The sequence below is a fragment of the Tachypleus tridentatus genome, chromosome 13 (genome assembly GCF_004210375.1).
Source record: "Tachypleus tridentatus isolate NWPU-2018 chromosome 13, ASM421037v1, whole genome shotgun sequence".
NCBI classification, from domain to species: domain Eukaryota; kingdom Metazoa; phylum Arthropoda; class Merostomata; order Xiphosura; family Limulidae; genus Tachypleus; species Tachypleus tridentatus.
The window spans coordinates 142,758,169-142,777,235 of record NC_134837.1 but is presented as its reverse complement, the minus strand read 5'-3'; the positions used below and the strand labels follow the sequence as shown (position 1 = coordinate 142,777,235).

Below are 19,067 nucleotides of genomic sequence, written 5' to 3'. Positions count from 1 at the left end.
ATATTGAAAATAAATAATTTTTTTATGAACGATGATCTACAGTACTGTGCAAAAGTGTTAAGACAAGAGAATATTTTGTCATTATTTCCATTTTATGGGGCTAATACTTCTATGTTATAACAGAATGTAAATTTCAACACTATAGTATAGCTTCGAGCCAGGGTGGGAATACTCATAATTCTTTAGAATTTCCATTTGCTTGTATCAAGAGCATGTCGTAAGGGTTCAGGTTGAATGAGCATGCTGATCAAATTTAGGGTATGAAATACCTGTCATGGTACCAAATGCAGTTTGGTAACTATAGAGAAAGAATATAGGATAGAGCTAGTATATGGTCATATAAAAGCAATCTGGTAAATTGCTGAAGACTTGAAGCACTTCAAAAAACATTGTGAAACCAAGACAGGTAAATTTGAAAATATGAAAGGAAGAGACAGAACATCTAAACTCAATGATATTGATGTTAAGTATCAACTCTTTTACTAATAAAACAGTGAAGAATATTTCAGCATACTCAGGTCATCTTCAGACCAACAAAGAGAGGTACGTTAATTGAAGATGACCTAAGAAGGTCGAAACGTTGTTCTCTGCTTTATTTTGTTAATACCCATACCAGCCATACTGAGATATATTATAAAAAAACTAGTTTCACCATACACGCTTAGGGAAAAAATCGTTATCAAGAAATATATTTTTTAATCTATGTAATCGCAGTAATAGTATGTGAATATGTGAAAAATTAAGCTTTTAACAACAGTGACTTAACGTCCAAGAACGTATACTTATATATAAGTTTTAAAGTGTGAGCCTTCTTCTAATCGTGGCCCGGCATAGCCAGGAGATTAAGGTACTCGTCTCGTAATCTGAGGATCGCGGGTTCGAATTCCCGTAACACCAAACATGCCCTTTCAGCCGTGGGGGGCGTTATAATGTACGGTCAATCCCACTCTTCGTTGGTAAAAGAGTAGCCCAAGAGTTGGCAGTGGGTGGTGATGACTAGCTGCTTTCCTTCTAGTCTTACACTGCTAAATTAGGGACGGCTAGCGCAGATAGCCCTCGTGTAGCTTCGCGCGAAATTTTAAAAACACCAAAACAAACAAGATTCTAATCGTCGATTCTATTTTTCACCTTCACGTTAAAAGAGCCACGAGTAATCTAACATAACGAAGCAGTTGCGACTGAAAATAAGCAACTGGTGCTAGCAACAAAGAATAAATAAAATGAGATGCTAAAATTGACACGCCTAAATTAAGACCTTGAAATTATATTGCCACAAACATGAATTAATCAACTTTAAAACTAATTACTTTAAAGGTATTATATGCATTCATCGCGTTTCAATAGCAGCAGCTGTACTTGTACGACATATCTCAATCTACCAGGTTTTAACAGATTCTTAGCTGTTGTTCATCCTGTACTACATATTTCAATCTACCAGGTTCTAACAGATCTTTATCTGTTGTTCATCCTGTACTATATATCTACATCTATCAGGTTCTAACTGATTCTTATTTGTTGTTCATCCTGTACTACATATCTACATCTACCAGGTTCTAACTGATCCTTATTTGTTGTTCATCCTGTACTACATATCTACATCTACAAGGCTCTAACTGATCCTTATTTGTTGTTCATTCTCTACTACATATCTACTTCTACAAGTCTCTAACTGATCCTTAGCTGTTGTTCATCCTGTTTTACATTTCTGCATCTACGAGGTTTTAACTGATCCTAAGATGTTGTTCATTCTGTACTACATTTCTACGTCTACCAGGTTCTAGCTGATCCTTAGTTGTTGTTCATTCTGTACTACATATCTACATCTACCAGGTTCTAACTGATCCTTAGCTGTTGTTTATCCTGTACTTCATATCTCAGTCTATCAAGTTCTAACTGATCCTTAGTTTTTGTACATGCTGTACTTCATTTATAATCTGGTTTCAATAATTTTATAATCATATTAATGTTTTCTGGTTACCGTCACACGTAATAATGACAACGCAAATAATGTACCCTAGATTAGTTGTTGTTCATTCTCTACGTCATATCTCAATCTATCAGGTTCTAACTCATTTTTAGCTGTTATTCATCCTGTGCAACATATCTCAATCTACCAAGTTCTAACTGATCTTTAGTTGGTGTTCATCTTGTATTACATATCTCAGTCTACTAGGGTCTAACTGATCCTTAGCTTTAGTTCATTCTGTTCAACATATCTACATCTACCAGGTTCTAACTGATCCTTAGCTGTTGTTCATTCTGTACTACATATCTCAATCCACAAGGTTCTAACTGATTTTCAGTTGTTGTTTATGTTGTACTTCATATCTCAAAATACCAGGTTGTTTATTCGATACTTCACATCTCAATTTACCAGGTTCAAAGCGATCCTTAGTTATTTTTCATGCTGTACTTCATGTATAATCTGGTCTCAATAGTTTTAACATCTTTGTAATGTTTTCTGGTTACCGTCACACGTAATAATTACAACGCAATTAATGTACGCGAGATTAACTGTTGTTCATTCTGTACGTGATATCTCAATCTATCAGGTTCTAACTGATACTTTGCTGTTGTTCATCCTGTACTATATAGCTACATCTACCAGGTTTTAACTGTGCTTTACCTGTTGTTCATCCTGTGCTGCATATCTACATCTTCCATGTTCTAACTGATCCTTAGTTGTTGTGCATCCTGTACTACATATCTGAATCTACCAGGTTCTAATTGATCTTTAGCTGTTGTTTATCCTATTTTTCATATCTCAATCTACCAGTTTCTAACTGATTCTTAGCTGTTGTTCATTTTGTGCTACATATCTCAATCTACCAGGTTATAACACATTCTTAGCTGTTGTTTATCCTGTACTACATATCTCAATCTACGAGGTTCTATCTGATCCTTATTTGTTGGTCATCGTGTACTGCATATCTCAATCTAGCAAGTTCTAATTGATCTTCAGCTCTTTTCCTTCCTGCATTACATATCTCAATTTACCAGATTTTGACTGATCCTTAGCTGTTGTTCGTTCTGTACTGCATACCTGAAACTACCAGGTTCTAAGTAAGTTTTTGTTGTTGTTCATCCTGTACTATATATCTCAATCTACCAGGTTCTAACTGATCCTTAGCTATTGCTCATCTTGTACTAAATATCTCAACCTACCAGGTTCTCACTGAACCTTAGTTGTTGGTCATTTTGTACTACATATCTCAATTTACCAGAATTTGACTGATCCTTAGTTGTTGGTCATCCTGTTCTGCATGCCTAAAACTGCCAGGTTCGAACTAACCTTTTGTTGTTGTTCATCTAGTACTTTATATCTAAATCTATGAGGTTCTAAGCACTCCGTTGTTGTTGTTAATCCTGTACTACATCTAAATCTACCAGGTTTTAAGTGATCATTATTTGCTGTTATTCACCCTCACTACACATCTCATTTTTCCAGGTTACAACTGATCCTTAGCTGTTGTTCATCTTGTACGACACATCTTAATCTACCTGGTTCTAACTGATCCTTAGTTGTTATTCACCCTCTACTACATATCTCCATCCACCAGGTTTTAACTGATATTTAGCTGTTGTTTATCCTCTACTACACATCTCATTATATCAGGTTTTAACTGATCTTTAGCTGTTGTTCATCCTGTACTACACATCTCAATTTTCCATGTTTTAGCTGTTCCTTAGTTGTTATTCACCCTCGACTACATGTCTCCATCCACCAGGTTTTAACTGATATTGAGTTTTTGTTTATCCTCTACTACACATCTCATTATATCAGGTTCTAACTGATCATTAGTTGTTATCCACCCTCTACTACACATCTCAGTCTACAAGGTTCTATTTGATACATAGTTCTTATTTACCCTCTACTGCACATCTCAATCTTCCAGGTTCTAACTGATCCTTAGTTGTTATTCACCTTCTACTATATATCTCAATCTACTCGGATATAACAGATCCTTAGTTTTTGTTCATCTTGTACTGTATATCTCAATCTACCAAGTTCGTATTGATCCTCAGCTCTTGTTCATCCTGCATTATATATCTCAATCTACCAGGTTCGAACTGATTCTTAGCTGTTTTTCATCCTGTACTACATATCTCAATATACCAAGTTCTTACTGATCCTTAGCTGTTGTTCATTCTGTACTGCATACCTAAAACTACCAGGTTCTAAGTATTTTTTTGTTGTTGTTCATCCTGTACTATATATCTCAATCTTCCAGGTTCTGACTTATTCTTAGCAGTTGCTTATCCTGTACTACATATCTCAATCTACCAGGTTCTGACTGATCGTTAGTTGTTATTCTCCAGCTACTACATATCTTAATCTGCTAGGTTCTAGCTGATCCTTAGTTGTTATTCACCATTTACTACACATCTCAATTTACCAGGTTAAAACTGATTCTAAGTTGTTGTGTATCCTTTACTGCATATCTCAATCCACCAGGTTCTGACTGATTCCTAGCGGTTGTTCATCCTGTACTTCATATCTCAATCTACCAGGTTTCAACTGATCCTTAGTTGTTATTCACCATCTACTACATATCTCAATCTGCTAGGTTCTAACTGATCCTTAGCTGTTGTTCATCCTGTACTACACATCTCAATCTTCCAGGTTTTAACTGTTCCTTAGTTGTTATTCACCCTCAACTACACATCTTAATATACCAGGTTCTAACTGATCATTAGTTATCCACCCTTTACTACATATCTCAATCTACTCAATCAACTAATCCGTTATTGTTGTTAATCCTGTACTACATCTAAATCTACCAGGTTCTAACTGATCCTTAGTTGTTGTTCATACTGTTCTACATATCTCAATCTTCCAGGTTCTTACTGATCCTTAGGTGTTGTTCATCCTGTACTACATATCTCCATCTACCAGGTTTTGACTAATTCTTAGCTGTTGTTCATCCTGTACTACATACCTAAATCTACCAGGTTGTAACTAATCCGTTGTTGTTGTTAATCCTCTACTACATTTCAATTTACCAGGTTCTAACTGATCCTTAGTTGTTATTCACCCTCTACTACATATCTCAATCTTCCAGGTTCTGTCTAATCCTTAGTTGTTGTTCATCCTGTACTACATATCTCAATCTACCAGGTTCTGACTGATCCTTAGTTGTTGGTCATTTTGTACTTATTTGCTTTTATTCTCTTTTTTTATATTTGTTCTGTTGACTAAATCACTGGACCTTTCTACAGGCTTTAAAAGAATTTCAAAGTAATTGTTAATCAGATTGTTTACTTCTGTTATAATTATTTTGGTGAACTTTGTAGTTGGTCATTCTAATTTGCTTGAGAAACATCTCTAGAATATTTTAGAATTCTCTTTTCTTAGTCTTGCCTGAAACATCAGTCTAGTCTAGTTATATGAATAGTAAATGGTGAACAAGTTTTTGTATTTGTCTAGTTCATCCCGTAGTTCTGACGCTCATGAACTGTCATGATTAGTAACCTGTATGGTCACTTCAGTCTGATTGTTAATTGAGAACTTTTTTTTTATTAACTACTAGATACTAGTTACTCATTACTTTTTATCCTGTGTTTTGACAAATAATCTGCTTCCATATTCTTGGAAATCTCAAAAAACTATTTATTTAGTGGCCATAGCTGAAAATCAATCATTAGTCTTCTTGATACAGAGACTGGTTGATATATGTACAGTAGTTTTAATATTCAGTGACCATCATGGAGGTCTGTTTTCTCTTTTTTTAACTCAAGAGAGTTTCAAGTTTGTATTATGTGAATTTTGTTGCATATTGCTTTTTCTTTGTATTAGAGGATGATCTTGTGTGTGTCTCAGGTTAATAGGCTGGCTTTTATTGGTCACGAGCCATTGTTAGGGAAGGTTGTATAAAGTTTTACTTGTACAGGTCTCATGCTTGTCTAGGTACAAGGAAGCATTGTGCTGGTCTGCAGTATATGGAATCCTCTGTTACTTCACAAAAGAAATATTGTTTTTATAAACACCTAAAGTTAAAAAAAAGGACAAAAACAGTTACATTATTTATCTAGTGTTCAAGCAACTGCCCTTCATTAGGTTTGATATTGTTTAAGGTTATTTACTTTTATCACGTTTCAACATAACTGCTCATTGTTATTTGTGAATCTTTTCCACTTTAAAAGAAATTAAGGATGTTTATTGGATAGCATTGTTAAAAACTATAACAGTATGACATCATTCTCAGTCCTAGAATTAATGACCTTTGTGCATCTCTTAAAAATTCCAAAACAACTTTGTAATTTAGTTTTATTTTTTATTAATATCACCTATATTTTTATTCATTTTTCTATTTCCTGTATATTAGTATTGTTTCCTATACATTAATATCACCTATATTTTTATTCATTTTTCTATTTCCCATATATTAGTATTGTTTTCTATTTATTAATATCACCTATCTTTTTATTCATTTTTCTATTTCCTGTATATTAGTATTGTTTCCTATATATTAATACCACCTATATTTTTATTCATTTTTCTATTTCCCATATATTAGTATTGTTTCCTATATATTAATATCACCTATATTTTTATTCATTTTTCTATTTCCCATATATTAGTATTGTTTCATATATATTAATACTACCTATATTTTTATTCATTTTTCTATTTCCCATATATTAGTATTGTTTCCTGTATATTTCTTTACATTATCATTTTCTGTAATTCCCATTCCTTTTAATTTTTTTATTTTTCTATTCTGTGAAAACTGTTTTAACATCTTTTTAACTGTTGTCACTGCCATCTTTCATGTAATGCACACATTTTGTTATGTACATCTGCACATGACAGGAATGTCTTCTGTTGTTATTGACATAAATGACATCAACATCTGTACTTGTAATGTGCCCTACTAATCATTGCTCTTTATTATCCTAAAAAAGAATAGTTAGTTGAGTTAAGATATTTTACGTCACCTTTATTGGGTTATATGTAGTACTGATAAAGATTCAAGCACTCATTCAGTTTCCCATGTTTCACATGCACATAAACAGTCAAAGGATTGTTAGGCTAGTTTGGCCTGCTTGAAATGAATAGTGTATTTTGTTCAGTTTAAATTCTTGCTCTTGCTCAGTATGTTAGTTATTGCTATTTCTTTTCCAAAAGTTTAGTAATGCATTTGAAAGCCATACTGTGTAACATTGAATAGATTCAAAGTAGTTATTGGTATCTGAATAGACCTATTCGCTTAAAAGTTCCACCAGTCTGTAGAAATACAGAGATAAAAGTTATAGTTTCGTAAATCACCTTTTGAGTATATGCATAAAGATTGGCTCTGCTTACTGTTAATAGGAAGATTTTGAATTTTTCATGAAACATTAAGAACAAGTTATGAAATACTTTATAAAAATGATAAAAGTAGCATGAGATAGACTTAAAAATTGAAATAACTTCTTTTAACTTTATTTTAACTAAACATTTTAGTAAATTGAAAACATTGAAGATCTTTATGTTGCATTTTTTGGAAATAAGAAGCTTTATGGCTGTCACGTATTTACAGTGTTAAAGAGTATAATGTGTGGTGTGTTAGAAGGAACACTCTAAATGTCCCTCTGGTATTAATATATATAATAAACAATTTGTGTCATGCTCTTTTTTACAATAGTAATGGTCTACAATTTACATCATTGTTTAGTAACAAAACTCCCAATTGATATTGTTAGGTCAACTATGGTATTTATGTTGAATGTTTAATATACATATTGGTTTGTTTTTTATTCTTGTTAACTTTGGTGATACAACAAAACAATTTAATTCAGAAATTATTTAGATTTAGAATTGATATTTTGTCTTTATTGAGCTTAGAGTAAGTTATTCCACAGTACATTTTTAAGCTTAATTATAAAACAAATACTCTAGACTCACTTATTGCATCATGATAAGTTAAATAGCATTTTATTTCTATTTTTTTCAGTTGTTTATTAACACTGAGGTATAGACAAAAATAAGATAAAAGTTACCAAGGGTTTCAATGGAGTAGTGTTTCAACTAAGCCTTTGTTACAATAATGTTTTAGACCCAATGCTTATATTTAGGCCATTAAATACACCTTCTGTTACTAATGTTAAGATCAGATGATAGCTAGTTGTGTCTAAGTGTGAATGTGTAGTATTTAAAATACGTAATTCCCTCTAGTCTTACACTGTTAAATTAGGGATAGCTAGCTGACTTCCGTCTTGTTTTACACTTCTAAATTAGGGATGGCTAGTGCAGATAGCCCTCGTGTAGCATTGCATGAAATTCAAAAACAAACAAACCAACACAATTAAAGATGTATTAACTCTGGAAACTCTACTAAGTAAAATAGTTACATATATTTTTCGATATCACATCTTCCAATTATTTTAGTTTAGTCACAGAGTCCATCAGTCTCCTTTCACTGAAACTGATTTCTTATTATTACTTTCTGACTTATAGTGTACAATTCCTTTTTCTTGTAATTTTTGTTAGTTAATTTATGTATAGCAGTTTACTTTATTTTGGTGCACTGGAATTTCTCTTGCAGAATTTTTGTAGTTATATTTTCTAATAGCTTCTAGATCTTTTCATGACATGGGACTGGGAAACCTTATTTCATGACTATGGACAAGAAAATAGCAAGTGTTTAAGGGTAAATCCACAAGTTGCTGTAGTTCTGCTTGAAAAGTAAGTGGAACATATAAGTAATCAAAGTTAATTTTAAATGTCACTATATACTGCTTTATTATAAATTGTTAAAGTCTTTCCAATAATGATTATGCATGTTTTGATTTTTGAAAAAGGAAAAAGAATACGTATAGCCACCTGAAAAGTTGTGTTTAGTTACCTAGTCATGTGTTGCCCTTAAGAAACCTGATACTATTGATGTCTTACTCCAAGACGAGTCCTGCAAGATGTCAAGTTTCATTTTTTAAATTAAAAGTTAAGTCTTATTTAGTTTCTCAACTAGCCTTTGACAGGTGTAAATACAAATTTGGAAAGAATGAAGGTAAGATGATAAATAGTTGTAGACTGTGAATAAAGTAATGTTTTATTTTTTCTTTCTTTAATGTTAGTTTATTTTTAGTATTAGTTAAATTGTTTGATATATATATATATATTTGTTTATGAGGATTATTTTGCATTGTTATCTTAAGGTATGTATTTAGAACAAATCCAAACCTCCTAAGCTAGCTGAATCTTGTGTTTGGGATTATAGCAAAAAAATTTGCTTGCATTAAGGGTACCATGACAGATGAATCAATGCCTTTTAATCATAATGAAGTATGGTGGTATGTTAGACGTATATAATATTCATTACTCGTTTAATTTTTATTTGAACTATATAGATATTTTGTTTTAATCAGAAGTTGGAAACAGTTGCAGATTTTATTACTGAAAAGTTTCTCTCCGTAGATGTTTTTTATCATAGTAATATATTAGACATAACTTGAGAATTCTCTGTATTAATACCATAATTATTAATGAATCAGTTTTAACTGTCAAGAGTTTAATAATAGTTGAATGTCTGTTGTGTAGTCAGTTAATCATACATGCATACAATTTGCACATATTCGCAAGATGATAGGTTCCAATGCTTCAAATTAAATAAACATTCTCAGATTTTTATCTCCACGTGTTGTGCGAGCAATAAAACATTGAATACAAAGTAGATAAATATTATCAATATATTATTTTTCTAAGGTAGATAGAAATCAAATCTTAAATTTATGATATAATGTTTATAACTAAAATTCTATTTTACATTTTGAAGTTAATAATCATGAATGTGTTAGTTAATTTAGCCATAATTAGTTTCATTTAATAGAAAACCACATAAATTCAGAATGTTTGTTTATTCATATATTTAACAGTGCTTACCACAAATTTGCACAATTAATTGATACTTTCTTCCATACAAATACGATAATTTTCCTTAACCTTTTTTTATGATAACTAGGTGGCTAGGCTTTTTATAATGAAAGAACACCTCATATCTGTTAAAGCATGTCTTGTTAGTTGGCATAACTAAGAATATAGGTACTTGTAGGAATATCATGAAGTATATATTTTGTATAGGTTGATCTGTAAGTAATTTTGAAATTTTATATTTAAGGTTGTTCTGTTTGTAAGCTTCTTTATAATAGAAGTTATATATGATTTTAACTACCAGCTTTGAGTTGTACTTATGAGATAAAATTCATGTTTTTTGTTTGTGTGTTGAAATATCCTTAAGTCATTCAGTCAAAGTAATTTTTAGAAATATGTAAAGCATATAAGTGTTTGAGTAATTTTGCACAGTAATTATATGTTTAGAAGTTACACTGTCCACAAAAGAAGCTTCTCTACTACAATAAAAATACAACTGTTCATGAGTAGTTTGTTGATCCTGATTCTAAAAATTGTTGAATATTACTGATCACCTCTAGTTTTTGAGCTATGTTAGGTTTATTCTGAATATTCTTATATATTGTGAAAATAACACTCTCTGATAACTTTATTTATTCATTGAAAACTGCATTTAAGAATGTTCAAAAACAACATGTCATTATATACTGAAAATACACTTAAGCTATGTTTAAAACTTTCATCATGGTATTATTTTTATTTCTTTTTACAAAATACCTGACTGACTTGTTGCATCTTTTATGTATGTTGTTAGTTTCATGCTATAAGAATCAACAGTAATCTTCCATCATCACAGGATTCCACTGTCTTTCTTAATGTTACTGTTCTATTATAGACATATCTTGAGGGAAGTGTTCACCTAGATTATTGCTCACTGCACCTAGATAATTTGATAAGAAGCTTAATTAAAAGTGTGAGAAGTGTAACTGTAGTGACATCTTGGACCCAATTTTCCTCTAGTTCTCAGGGATATCATTAATCGTCACAACATAGTTTTCATCTCTGTAAATTTCTAAGAAAATTTTAACAACCAGTTTGAGTGATTTTCTCGCAGTAAGTTCTTTCTGACTGAGTAATGTTTCAAAATCACCATTCATCGGCACTTCCCATTCCCAAATCTGTGGCCCAACAAAGATACCACCTTTTAGTTTTACTTCACTAACTTTTTTAAACTGATAAGACAGATGGAGTGAGGGAAGAAACATATCTTGATGATTCACTGAAAGTTGGAACTCAACTTTCTGTTTTCCTAGAACGTAATTCTAGGAAATTCTAGGCCATTCCTTTTTTTAAATGAATTTTATGATATCAGCTATCCCAGACAGACAAAAAGCTACAGTGTTTGGTATACTCACTTTATAGACTTAGCAGTAGTGGATATTTGATTGCTTCAGATATAAGCTGCATGTTCTACTATGTTCACAGCATTAATAACAGAAACCAATGGCTTAGTGTTCTCATTATGTAAAAGCACAGTTTTCAGACTAACTTTAGATGAATTGGTAAAATGTTGAGAGTATATTCAGTACTTGATTCTTCAATTAGTGCATCAACATTTGTACAGAAACACAAAGTATCTTGCATGCTGTAGTGAGAAGCAAGACTTTTATGATAAATTCCATTGCCGTAAATGAAAGTTCCCCATGCTGATTCAATATAAAACAAGTCACAAATCTAATCATTTAGCTTATCTTGTGTGATCAGATGAGGCAGCTTATGTTGAGATGCCACAGGGGTAAAATTACTAAATGAAGGAAGTAAAGATGATTCATTGTCATTTTTTGCAGTATAACTTCTATTTCCCAATTTGCTACTGGATGTGACACAAGAAAATCATCCCCATGCGATACTGGTTTCATCACAGATGCAATCTCTGGATATTTAGTGTATTGTTTAGTTTTGTCTGAATATCCAGAAATATTAAAGCAAAAATAACAGTTAGTTAGATGATCTTTGGGCTCACACTGTATCATTGAAATTGTCAAAAACTAGTTTAAAATATTTTAAAAACAAAATTTTGATTTTATTTGATTATATCACAGGTATGATATGAGGAAGATGGACTTTGTTTTGAGTGTGCGCAGAGCCAGACAAAGTAACCAACTGAGTGAGTGAGTGAGTGAAAAGCAGTTGAGAGAGAGGTGTATCACTCTGCCCATTTTAAGCTCAGTTGAGGGACTCCTCAAATGTTCCTGGGCAGAAAAGGTGAACATGGGAATGAAGCAAAATTGGTGCAAGTCATTATAATTTTATCAAGAACAAGTAGCACATATGAACAATATATATGGAGTTTTACACCAATACAATACAGTTACTGTTTGAAGTTATCAAAAATTTATTCCTTTTGTCCATTAAACTTTCTATGAAAACTCAATTTCACTGTATAAACCTATTGAACTGAGCTGATTGTATGGTATTACACATATTGTTGATAAAGTAGTGAGATACTACAGTATCTTAAAATCTAGAGGTGATGGACAAATTCTGATTAGATATCTGAAACCAAAACTATTTAATTACCAAGAATTACTTGAGTTTTCTCTAGTAGCAAATGATTTGTTATGCAGTGTTACCTAAAACATTGTTTAGGGCAAATTTGTGTGTGTGCAGACTTATAAAAGAACTGATTGATTTATGAATTTCTGTTATGAAGATTAAAAGTTTTTTTGTTTTTTTTACTTTACAATGGTGTGTTTACACTTTATATTTTATAATGCATGCTTTTGAACCAATTGCAATGTTTATTTATTTATGAAAAGTGCATTACTACCTTTCAAGTTGTTTTAGAAATAAAATTATTGCTAAAAAATACAAGTTTCAAATAATGCAACATTTTTTAAAGGGTCTTATTTTTTTTAGGTAGTCTTGTTCAGGTTTGTGAATGAAAAAGATTTGTACAATTTTAATAATATAATTTACTATTTTTTAAAAATATTATTAATTTGACCTATCCATACATTTAGTGTGAATTAATGTTCTTTACTCCCTTAAGGGTGAGAGAAGCAGACAAGAAGAAAAATATATTTTCAGCATTAAAAAAGAATCAACGAGACAAGAAGAAATTGGTAGAAACTGTCCTAAAACAGCTCAGACAGTTAACATCAAACAGTGATTAGTATAATTGTACTTAATTCTTCCCTTTGCTACATATTCTGGTTTCCTATAATTACTGGCTTGATGGAAAGTATCCATACAGTTTTTTGTGTGTTTAAAGAATTAGTAACATGTGACTGTTCAATGTCAAGAACATTGATATCAATTATTTTGAAAAGTGACTGAACCAGGCTTTCAGTTAAGATTAATAAAATATAAAGATTCTTATCATTCTTTATCATAGTTTTGTTAAAAATGGATAGTTTTAGCAGTAGAGCTTACCATATTAATGTCTGGCATAAAGGGAAATTAGGCCAAGAAGTGCACTTTCTACTTCTTATTTCTAACAAAATATATTTACCAGTTTTTGATTGTTTAACTATATAGTTTTAAAATTTTGTGAGAGACAAAAACGTTTATAACACTAAATTATTAAAATTATTTGACCCAAATGTTGCTTTATTTCTCAGTTTTAAATCACTTCTTGTTTAGCCCATTTATTGTGTTATAGAACTGGGAAAGAGTGTGATTCTGAAGGAAGTTTGATATTATAATTAAATTGTGATCATAACACAAATAATAAAAAAAGACATTAAACACAGCTCAGTGTTGTCTGGCAGATTTTAGTGTATTAGTCTGTTAATAATTATACCTTGATTGAAATTATAAGTAAAATATCACAATATAAAACAAATACTGAAATATTTTCTAATATAAAAATAATAAAATTCATAAGGTTTCTAACTGATTTAGAAATTTAGGGGAAAAACTTTATTATAGTATGAATATAGACATTTAAAGAAATCACTGAGTAAATTAACATGTTGCTATTGTGGTACATGTAATAGTTCTGTTCTAATTTTCCTTTTGATTTAATAGCTAGCTCATAACTGTTTGGTCTCAAGGTAATATATAGATAGTAGAAAATGAACTTGAATCATCTAATAAACTGTTGTTGTGACACAACTGAATTCCTTGTGTTTTCTGAATATAACTTAACAACTAATTGTAAAGTTACATACAGATATTAGAATATAAACAAACCTTGTAGTCTAATAAATAGCAGCTACGATAGATCTAAACTGTCTTCTTTATGATTCAACACACTGATATAGTTGTGTTAAGAGAGTCATCAGTATAAACAATATCTGTAAAGATATGTTTTCAAAACAAACACCAAGGGCCTTTATGAGATTTTTAGAATGGTACTTAATACAGTTTTTCAAGTGTGGTCCCAGTTATTACTGGAAGAAACATTTTCATGTGGATGTGAAGTAAAAGTGCCAACCTGGTATGTGGTGAAGTAAAATGGTAAGCAGACAATACAGGAGAGAACAGTTAGTTATTATGTACAATAATTTAGGTATAGTTGACTGGTATGCTGTAACATAATAATACATTGTGTTATAATAATCCAAAAATGGCTAAATGATTGTTACCATACCACAACTGCTGCAACCTAATGGCAGACACTAGAAAAACACAGTACTATGACAAGGACAAAAAATGGTAATGTGATTGTTACCCTGCTAATAGGGTATACTCTAATATAGTGGGAAATGCTAAAAACAAACAAATAGTACTACAACCATGAAAAAGTGGCTAAATGATTGTCACTGTGCTGTACCTTGATGTTGCTATAAGGTAACTGTTTTGTGGTGCTAAATAATTTGACAAAGTTGTTTACCAAACTAATGGAGAAGAGCATATGATGTTACTACTATAGAATAATTCAGTTTGTTTGTTATATATACAAAACAAATATGTCTGTAGTAATATTACAAAGTAGTATAATTTGTTTGTCATTGTATATACAGACTTTTCATCCTCTACTTACATCAGACAATTATAGCTGGCAGCTGGTTTTTACTCGATATTAAACACATTTACGTGCTGCGTATCTGAAAGCCAGTGTTCAGTTTATTTTGAAATAAATCTCACACATCTCATGCTTTTAAGAAATGTTTGGTAGGATAGTCTGCAAATGGGAAAAGAACTTTTAAAGATTCTTAAAAATGGGAATTATGTTTGACATGTTTCTCTAATAATTTAACACTGAAAGAAGTTAGTTGTGCTTAACTTTTATGAAACATTTAAAATTGTGCCTTTTACTTGTCATATAAGTATGCTACTTATATGTACTGTACATTTTAGGCTCATAATGAATGACACATCATCAGGTTTTTAATTTTCAACATTTTTTGTACTTTACATTAAATAAACCCCACTATCTGGTAGATGGTGTAGTTAAATACTTTTCCTTTGCAAATAGGTTTTAGTGGAATAGTCCATTGCAGTTAATAATAAGATAATATCATTTACTTTGTTTGTGTGAATAATACATACTTCTTGAAAAATATGTTAAGATCCAATTTTTTTCATAATTACAGCCATTAAGTGTTGCTTCTTTTTAATATCATTCATGCTTTTTCATTTATAAATTTGACTGCTCATAGGAGAGACGTAATTAAACATTAAGGGGTTCTTTTTTTTTTCTCTCTAACACTATACTGTTTCTGTTTGTTTAATTTGTTTGTTACATGAAATAGAAATACCAATTTTGAAGGTCCTAAACTTGTAGATGTTTACAGCATTAGAACTACTAGTAAACATTTGTTAATGAAGAAGAATTTTTGTAACATTACTCCTGTTACTGAGTGTAAACAGAAGGCTTAGTACTCGTGATTTACATATTATTTTATGTTAGTACAAATATAGTACTACATCATGTTGTTGTTTTGTTTAATTCAAGGAATACCTATCATGTATCATATTAGATACTGAAGATATTCAGACAAATGAAAAGGATACAGAGCAATATAAAAATTCTAGCAAAAGATAGCCATGTTTAGATAGTGAGTAAAAAACTTTCATGTTTTGTTTTTGTTTTTTGTTGTGAACAAAAGTCAGAGTGGCCTTTAACTAATATAAAACAATTTGGAAATGATAATGCAAGTTCCCTTGCACAGGCCTTCAACAATTACAAAGATTAGTGATAAGGGTTAACATTTTCTGTGACCATCAGTTGTTTTAAGGGTTCAAAATATTTGAAAGCTAATAACCATCATGAAGGGTGTAAATTTCTGTAAGGTATCAGCCCCTGTGTTTCTTAAATGTTTTTACAAAAACTCATAGTTGTTTACAATCCATTTTGTCAGGTTGAACTTCAGTGGTCGCATCATGATTCAAACTGCTTTCTCTTAAATGTTCACCATTTAGTTGTTTCTTGTCCCAGCTTTTTGTATTACTTTGTTTTGACCATAGGCAATTTTTTTTTTCAGAATAGTATGTTACTGTGGACATGAATAATTAGTGTAAATATGTGTATATTGCTTTGACGTTTTGAACTATGAAGTGTTTCTTTATGTTTAGTTTTACGCTTCTGGAAACAGCTAAAACCATTTAACTGAATTGGGACTTTAACACTAGTTAAAAGATTATAAAATTTGATAATTTTGTCATGCTTTTGCTTTTGTGTAAATAATAAAAATTTATCAGAGAAACTAACTTTAAAACATAATATTTGTAAGTAGATTTCAAATGAAACAAGTCAGAACTGTTTGTGTGTGTGTGTGTGTTTGGAAAATATTTTATTAATCATTATAAACTTATAACTGCTGCAAAGAAACTGTATATATAACATACTTATTTTTCTGGTTGTGTTAGATGTTGATTTTTTTCAGTTTAAAGAAATCAAGTATTGTGGAATGTTTTTTTTGTTTAGTAACTAAGAAAGATATTTATCTGCATAGTACGTTGTACGTTTTTTTTTGTTTGTGGGGTACATTTTTTTTCCACAAAATAGTTTATTGTAACTATCTGTCCAAAACCTTTGTTGCTGAGTTTTTGGGAGATAGTTTTCAAGTGCCTTTGCAGTACCAAACCAAACATTTTCCATAAAATCCGTTTATAAATTTTTGGTAAATTGATCCTATTTAATAATACCATTTTTTTTGCTTGAGTTGTGTATAGAGCTATATTTATGTGTTTATGTACACAGTATATTTATTATTTGTTTTGGTTTCTGAAAATATTGGATGGATGAATGGATAGAATACATTAAAAGTTAATTGTATACTTAGTGTTGTTTTGTTAGCTGATGTTTATTTTTAATGTTTTAAAAGTAATTTGTTTGTATTTACCAGTACTATATTATATGAAACTATATTGTTTTATCCAATAACAAACAAGCATTCTTCAATGAGATGTTGGTTGTTGTTTTTTAAGTTAAGAAATAATAGTACAGTTGTTAACAGAATGACTAGTACACAGTTTCCAAAAATGTTTTTGTAGATTGTTTTTATTATAGGCTGTTTTTGACTTACAGATATTACTGTGTAGTCACAGTTCTTTGTTGCAACATTTACTATGCAACTCTAGATAAGTATACTTCTCCCTCAAGTACTTTTTCAGACATCATTTCATTTGTAGGTCATAAAAACGTGATGAATATAATCTACAGCCTTTGTTACTGTTTCTTTTTAACAACTAAAATAAGAAGACAATTTTTATGATACACTCTCAAGATGTTCCTCTCATTTGATACTTCTGCTGATAATGACGTAAAAGTATTTTTATGGAAGTGAACATTACAACTTTATTCAACATACATTATTATTGTGGCATTATATTTCTGATTTTATTTCATAACATTCAGTTTGAGATATTTTAAGGATAGTTTGGTACAGCTGTAGCAATGTATTCTTGTCTGATAAATTTTTTAGTGTTCCTCTTTCTTTTGTTCATGCAATCTTATGTCCTAATGTGTTATTAAATACAGTTATTGTGAAGGGAAAAGAAAATTAATTTAATTTTTTACATTTTCCAAGAGACAATAACGTATGTTTTAAAGTGTGTTTTTCAACTAATGTTTAGTAAAGTTTCCATCCAAAGAAATGAAAATGAAATATCAACTTCAGAGTGGGAATTAACATTCACTCAGAACAAACTTTCAAATCCCAATGGTAGATTACATCCATCTATTAAAGCATCTTATTGTTTAAATTTTTATTTTTATTTTGATTGTTTTGCTATATTAAAATTCCTACTGAATTATTTTAGAAAATGCCTACAATAAAGTTTTTAAGGTAGTTACTGAAATACTTTTTTTATCTTCAAATTATAACTTCTTGCATGTTAAAATATTATAAATGTTTTTATATATGAAAAATGCATATCAGTTATAAAGAAATAACTTCATATACAAATGTTTTAGAATAAACTGCATTAAAAACCTTTACTGTAAGTGGTGTTTGTTCACATCTTTACCTTGGGAAACAAAACTTCTACGTCAGTCTTTCAGAGTTCTTCTTGATATGTATTTTAAGTGTAATATTTTTTAAAGATTTTTTTATCTTTAACTCTTATGTTTAGAATTTTCCTTTCTATAGACTTCCTTCATTCTTATTTTGTCCTGCTATACTGAACAGAACTTGCATGATGGTGGCACTCTTTTTAGGATAACAGATGTTAGTTAGGTATTTTGTAGTATAAGGTTGTTGTTTATTTGAACTGTTATTTATGCAATTTGTAACATTTCTGTATGTATCAAGAGAGTGTCATAAACCTGACATCTATATTTATATGTATGTTCCTTCTTGCTTTTTCATGCTAATAAAACCCTTCCCAGAGGTCCAGAAATGTTTTTCTGCTTGAACTTTTCAAATATTACTTACTTATCATTTAAATGTTAAAATAAAAGTTAAATTTTGAAGAAGTTGGAACATTCACATAAGCTAAAATGATACAGGATATTTGAATATTTTGAGTTATTTGCTTGAATCATTTCATAATATTATTCATCATGACGAAAGAGGATTTAATAATCTGGATTAAACAGAAGTTTATTTATACATTGCTATTTATCTTTAGTTAAAAAATTTTTACATTTTTCTGTCAGAGATTCCATCTTTTGATTTCCCATCCTATGTTACAATCCTTGTACAAATTTTACAATCCTAGTCATTCCTTCCTTGGTGATCATGTTTGTATGTATATCTTCCTCCTTAAATAGTTGATTGGCAAGTAGCAGGGTTTTACACCAGCTGTTTTTCTTTGAAGGAAGTTCACTGAATAAAGTAAATTA

At 30.5% G+C, this 19,067-nt stretch overlaps 1 protein-coding gene across 4 annotated transcripts; it reads left to right on the top strand.

The window, feature by feature from the left end:
* Nucleotides 1-8,561: 8,561 nt before the first annotated feature.
* LOC143239416 (exocyst complex component 6-like) lies at nucleotides 8,562-14,830 on the top strand. 4 transcript variants are annotated; one of them, XR_013021172.1, is made up of 3 exons: nucleotides 8,562-8,668; nucleotides 11,932-12,094; nucleotides 12,882-14,830. XR_013021172.1 is itself a non-coding variant. In XM_076480447.1 (2 exons), the coding sequence occupies exons 1-2, from the start codon at nucleotides 8,571-8,573 to the stop codon at nucleotides 13,003-13,005; spliced, it is 222 nt and encodes a 73-aa protein (XP_076336562.1). In that variant the 5' UTR covers nucleotides 8,562-8,570; the 3' UTR covers nucleotides 13,006-14,830. The 4 variants fall into 4 exon arrangements, 2 of the variants coding, with proteins under 2 accessions (XP_076336562.1, XP_076336563.1); XR_013021171.1 differs by having other exon boundaries at nucleotides 11,932-12,199; nucleotides 12,882-13,110; XM_076480447.1 differs by lacking the exon at nucleotides 11,932-12,094.
* The last annotated feature ends 4,237 nt before the right edge of the window (nucleotides 14,831-19,067 follow it).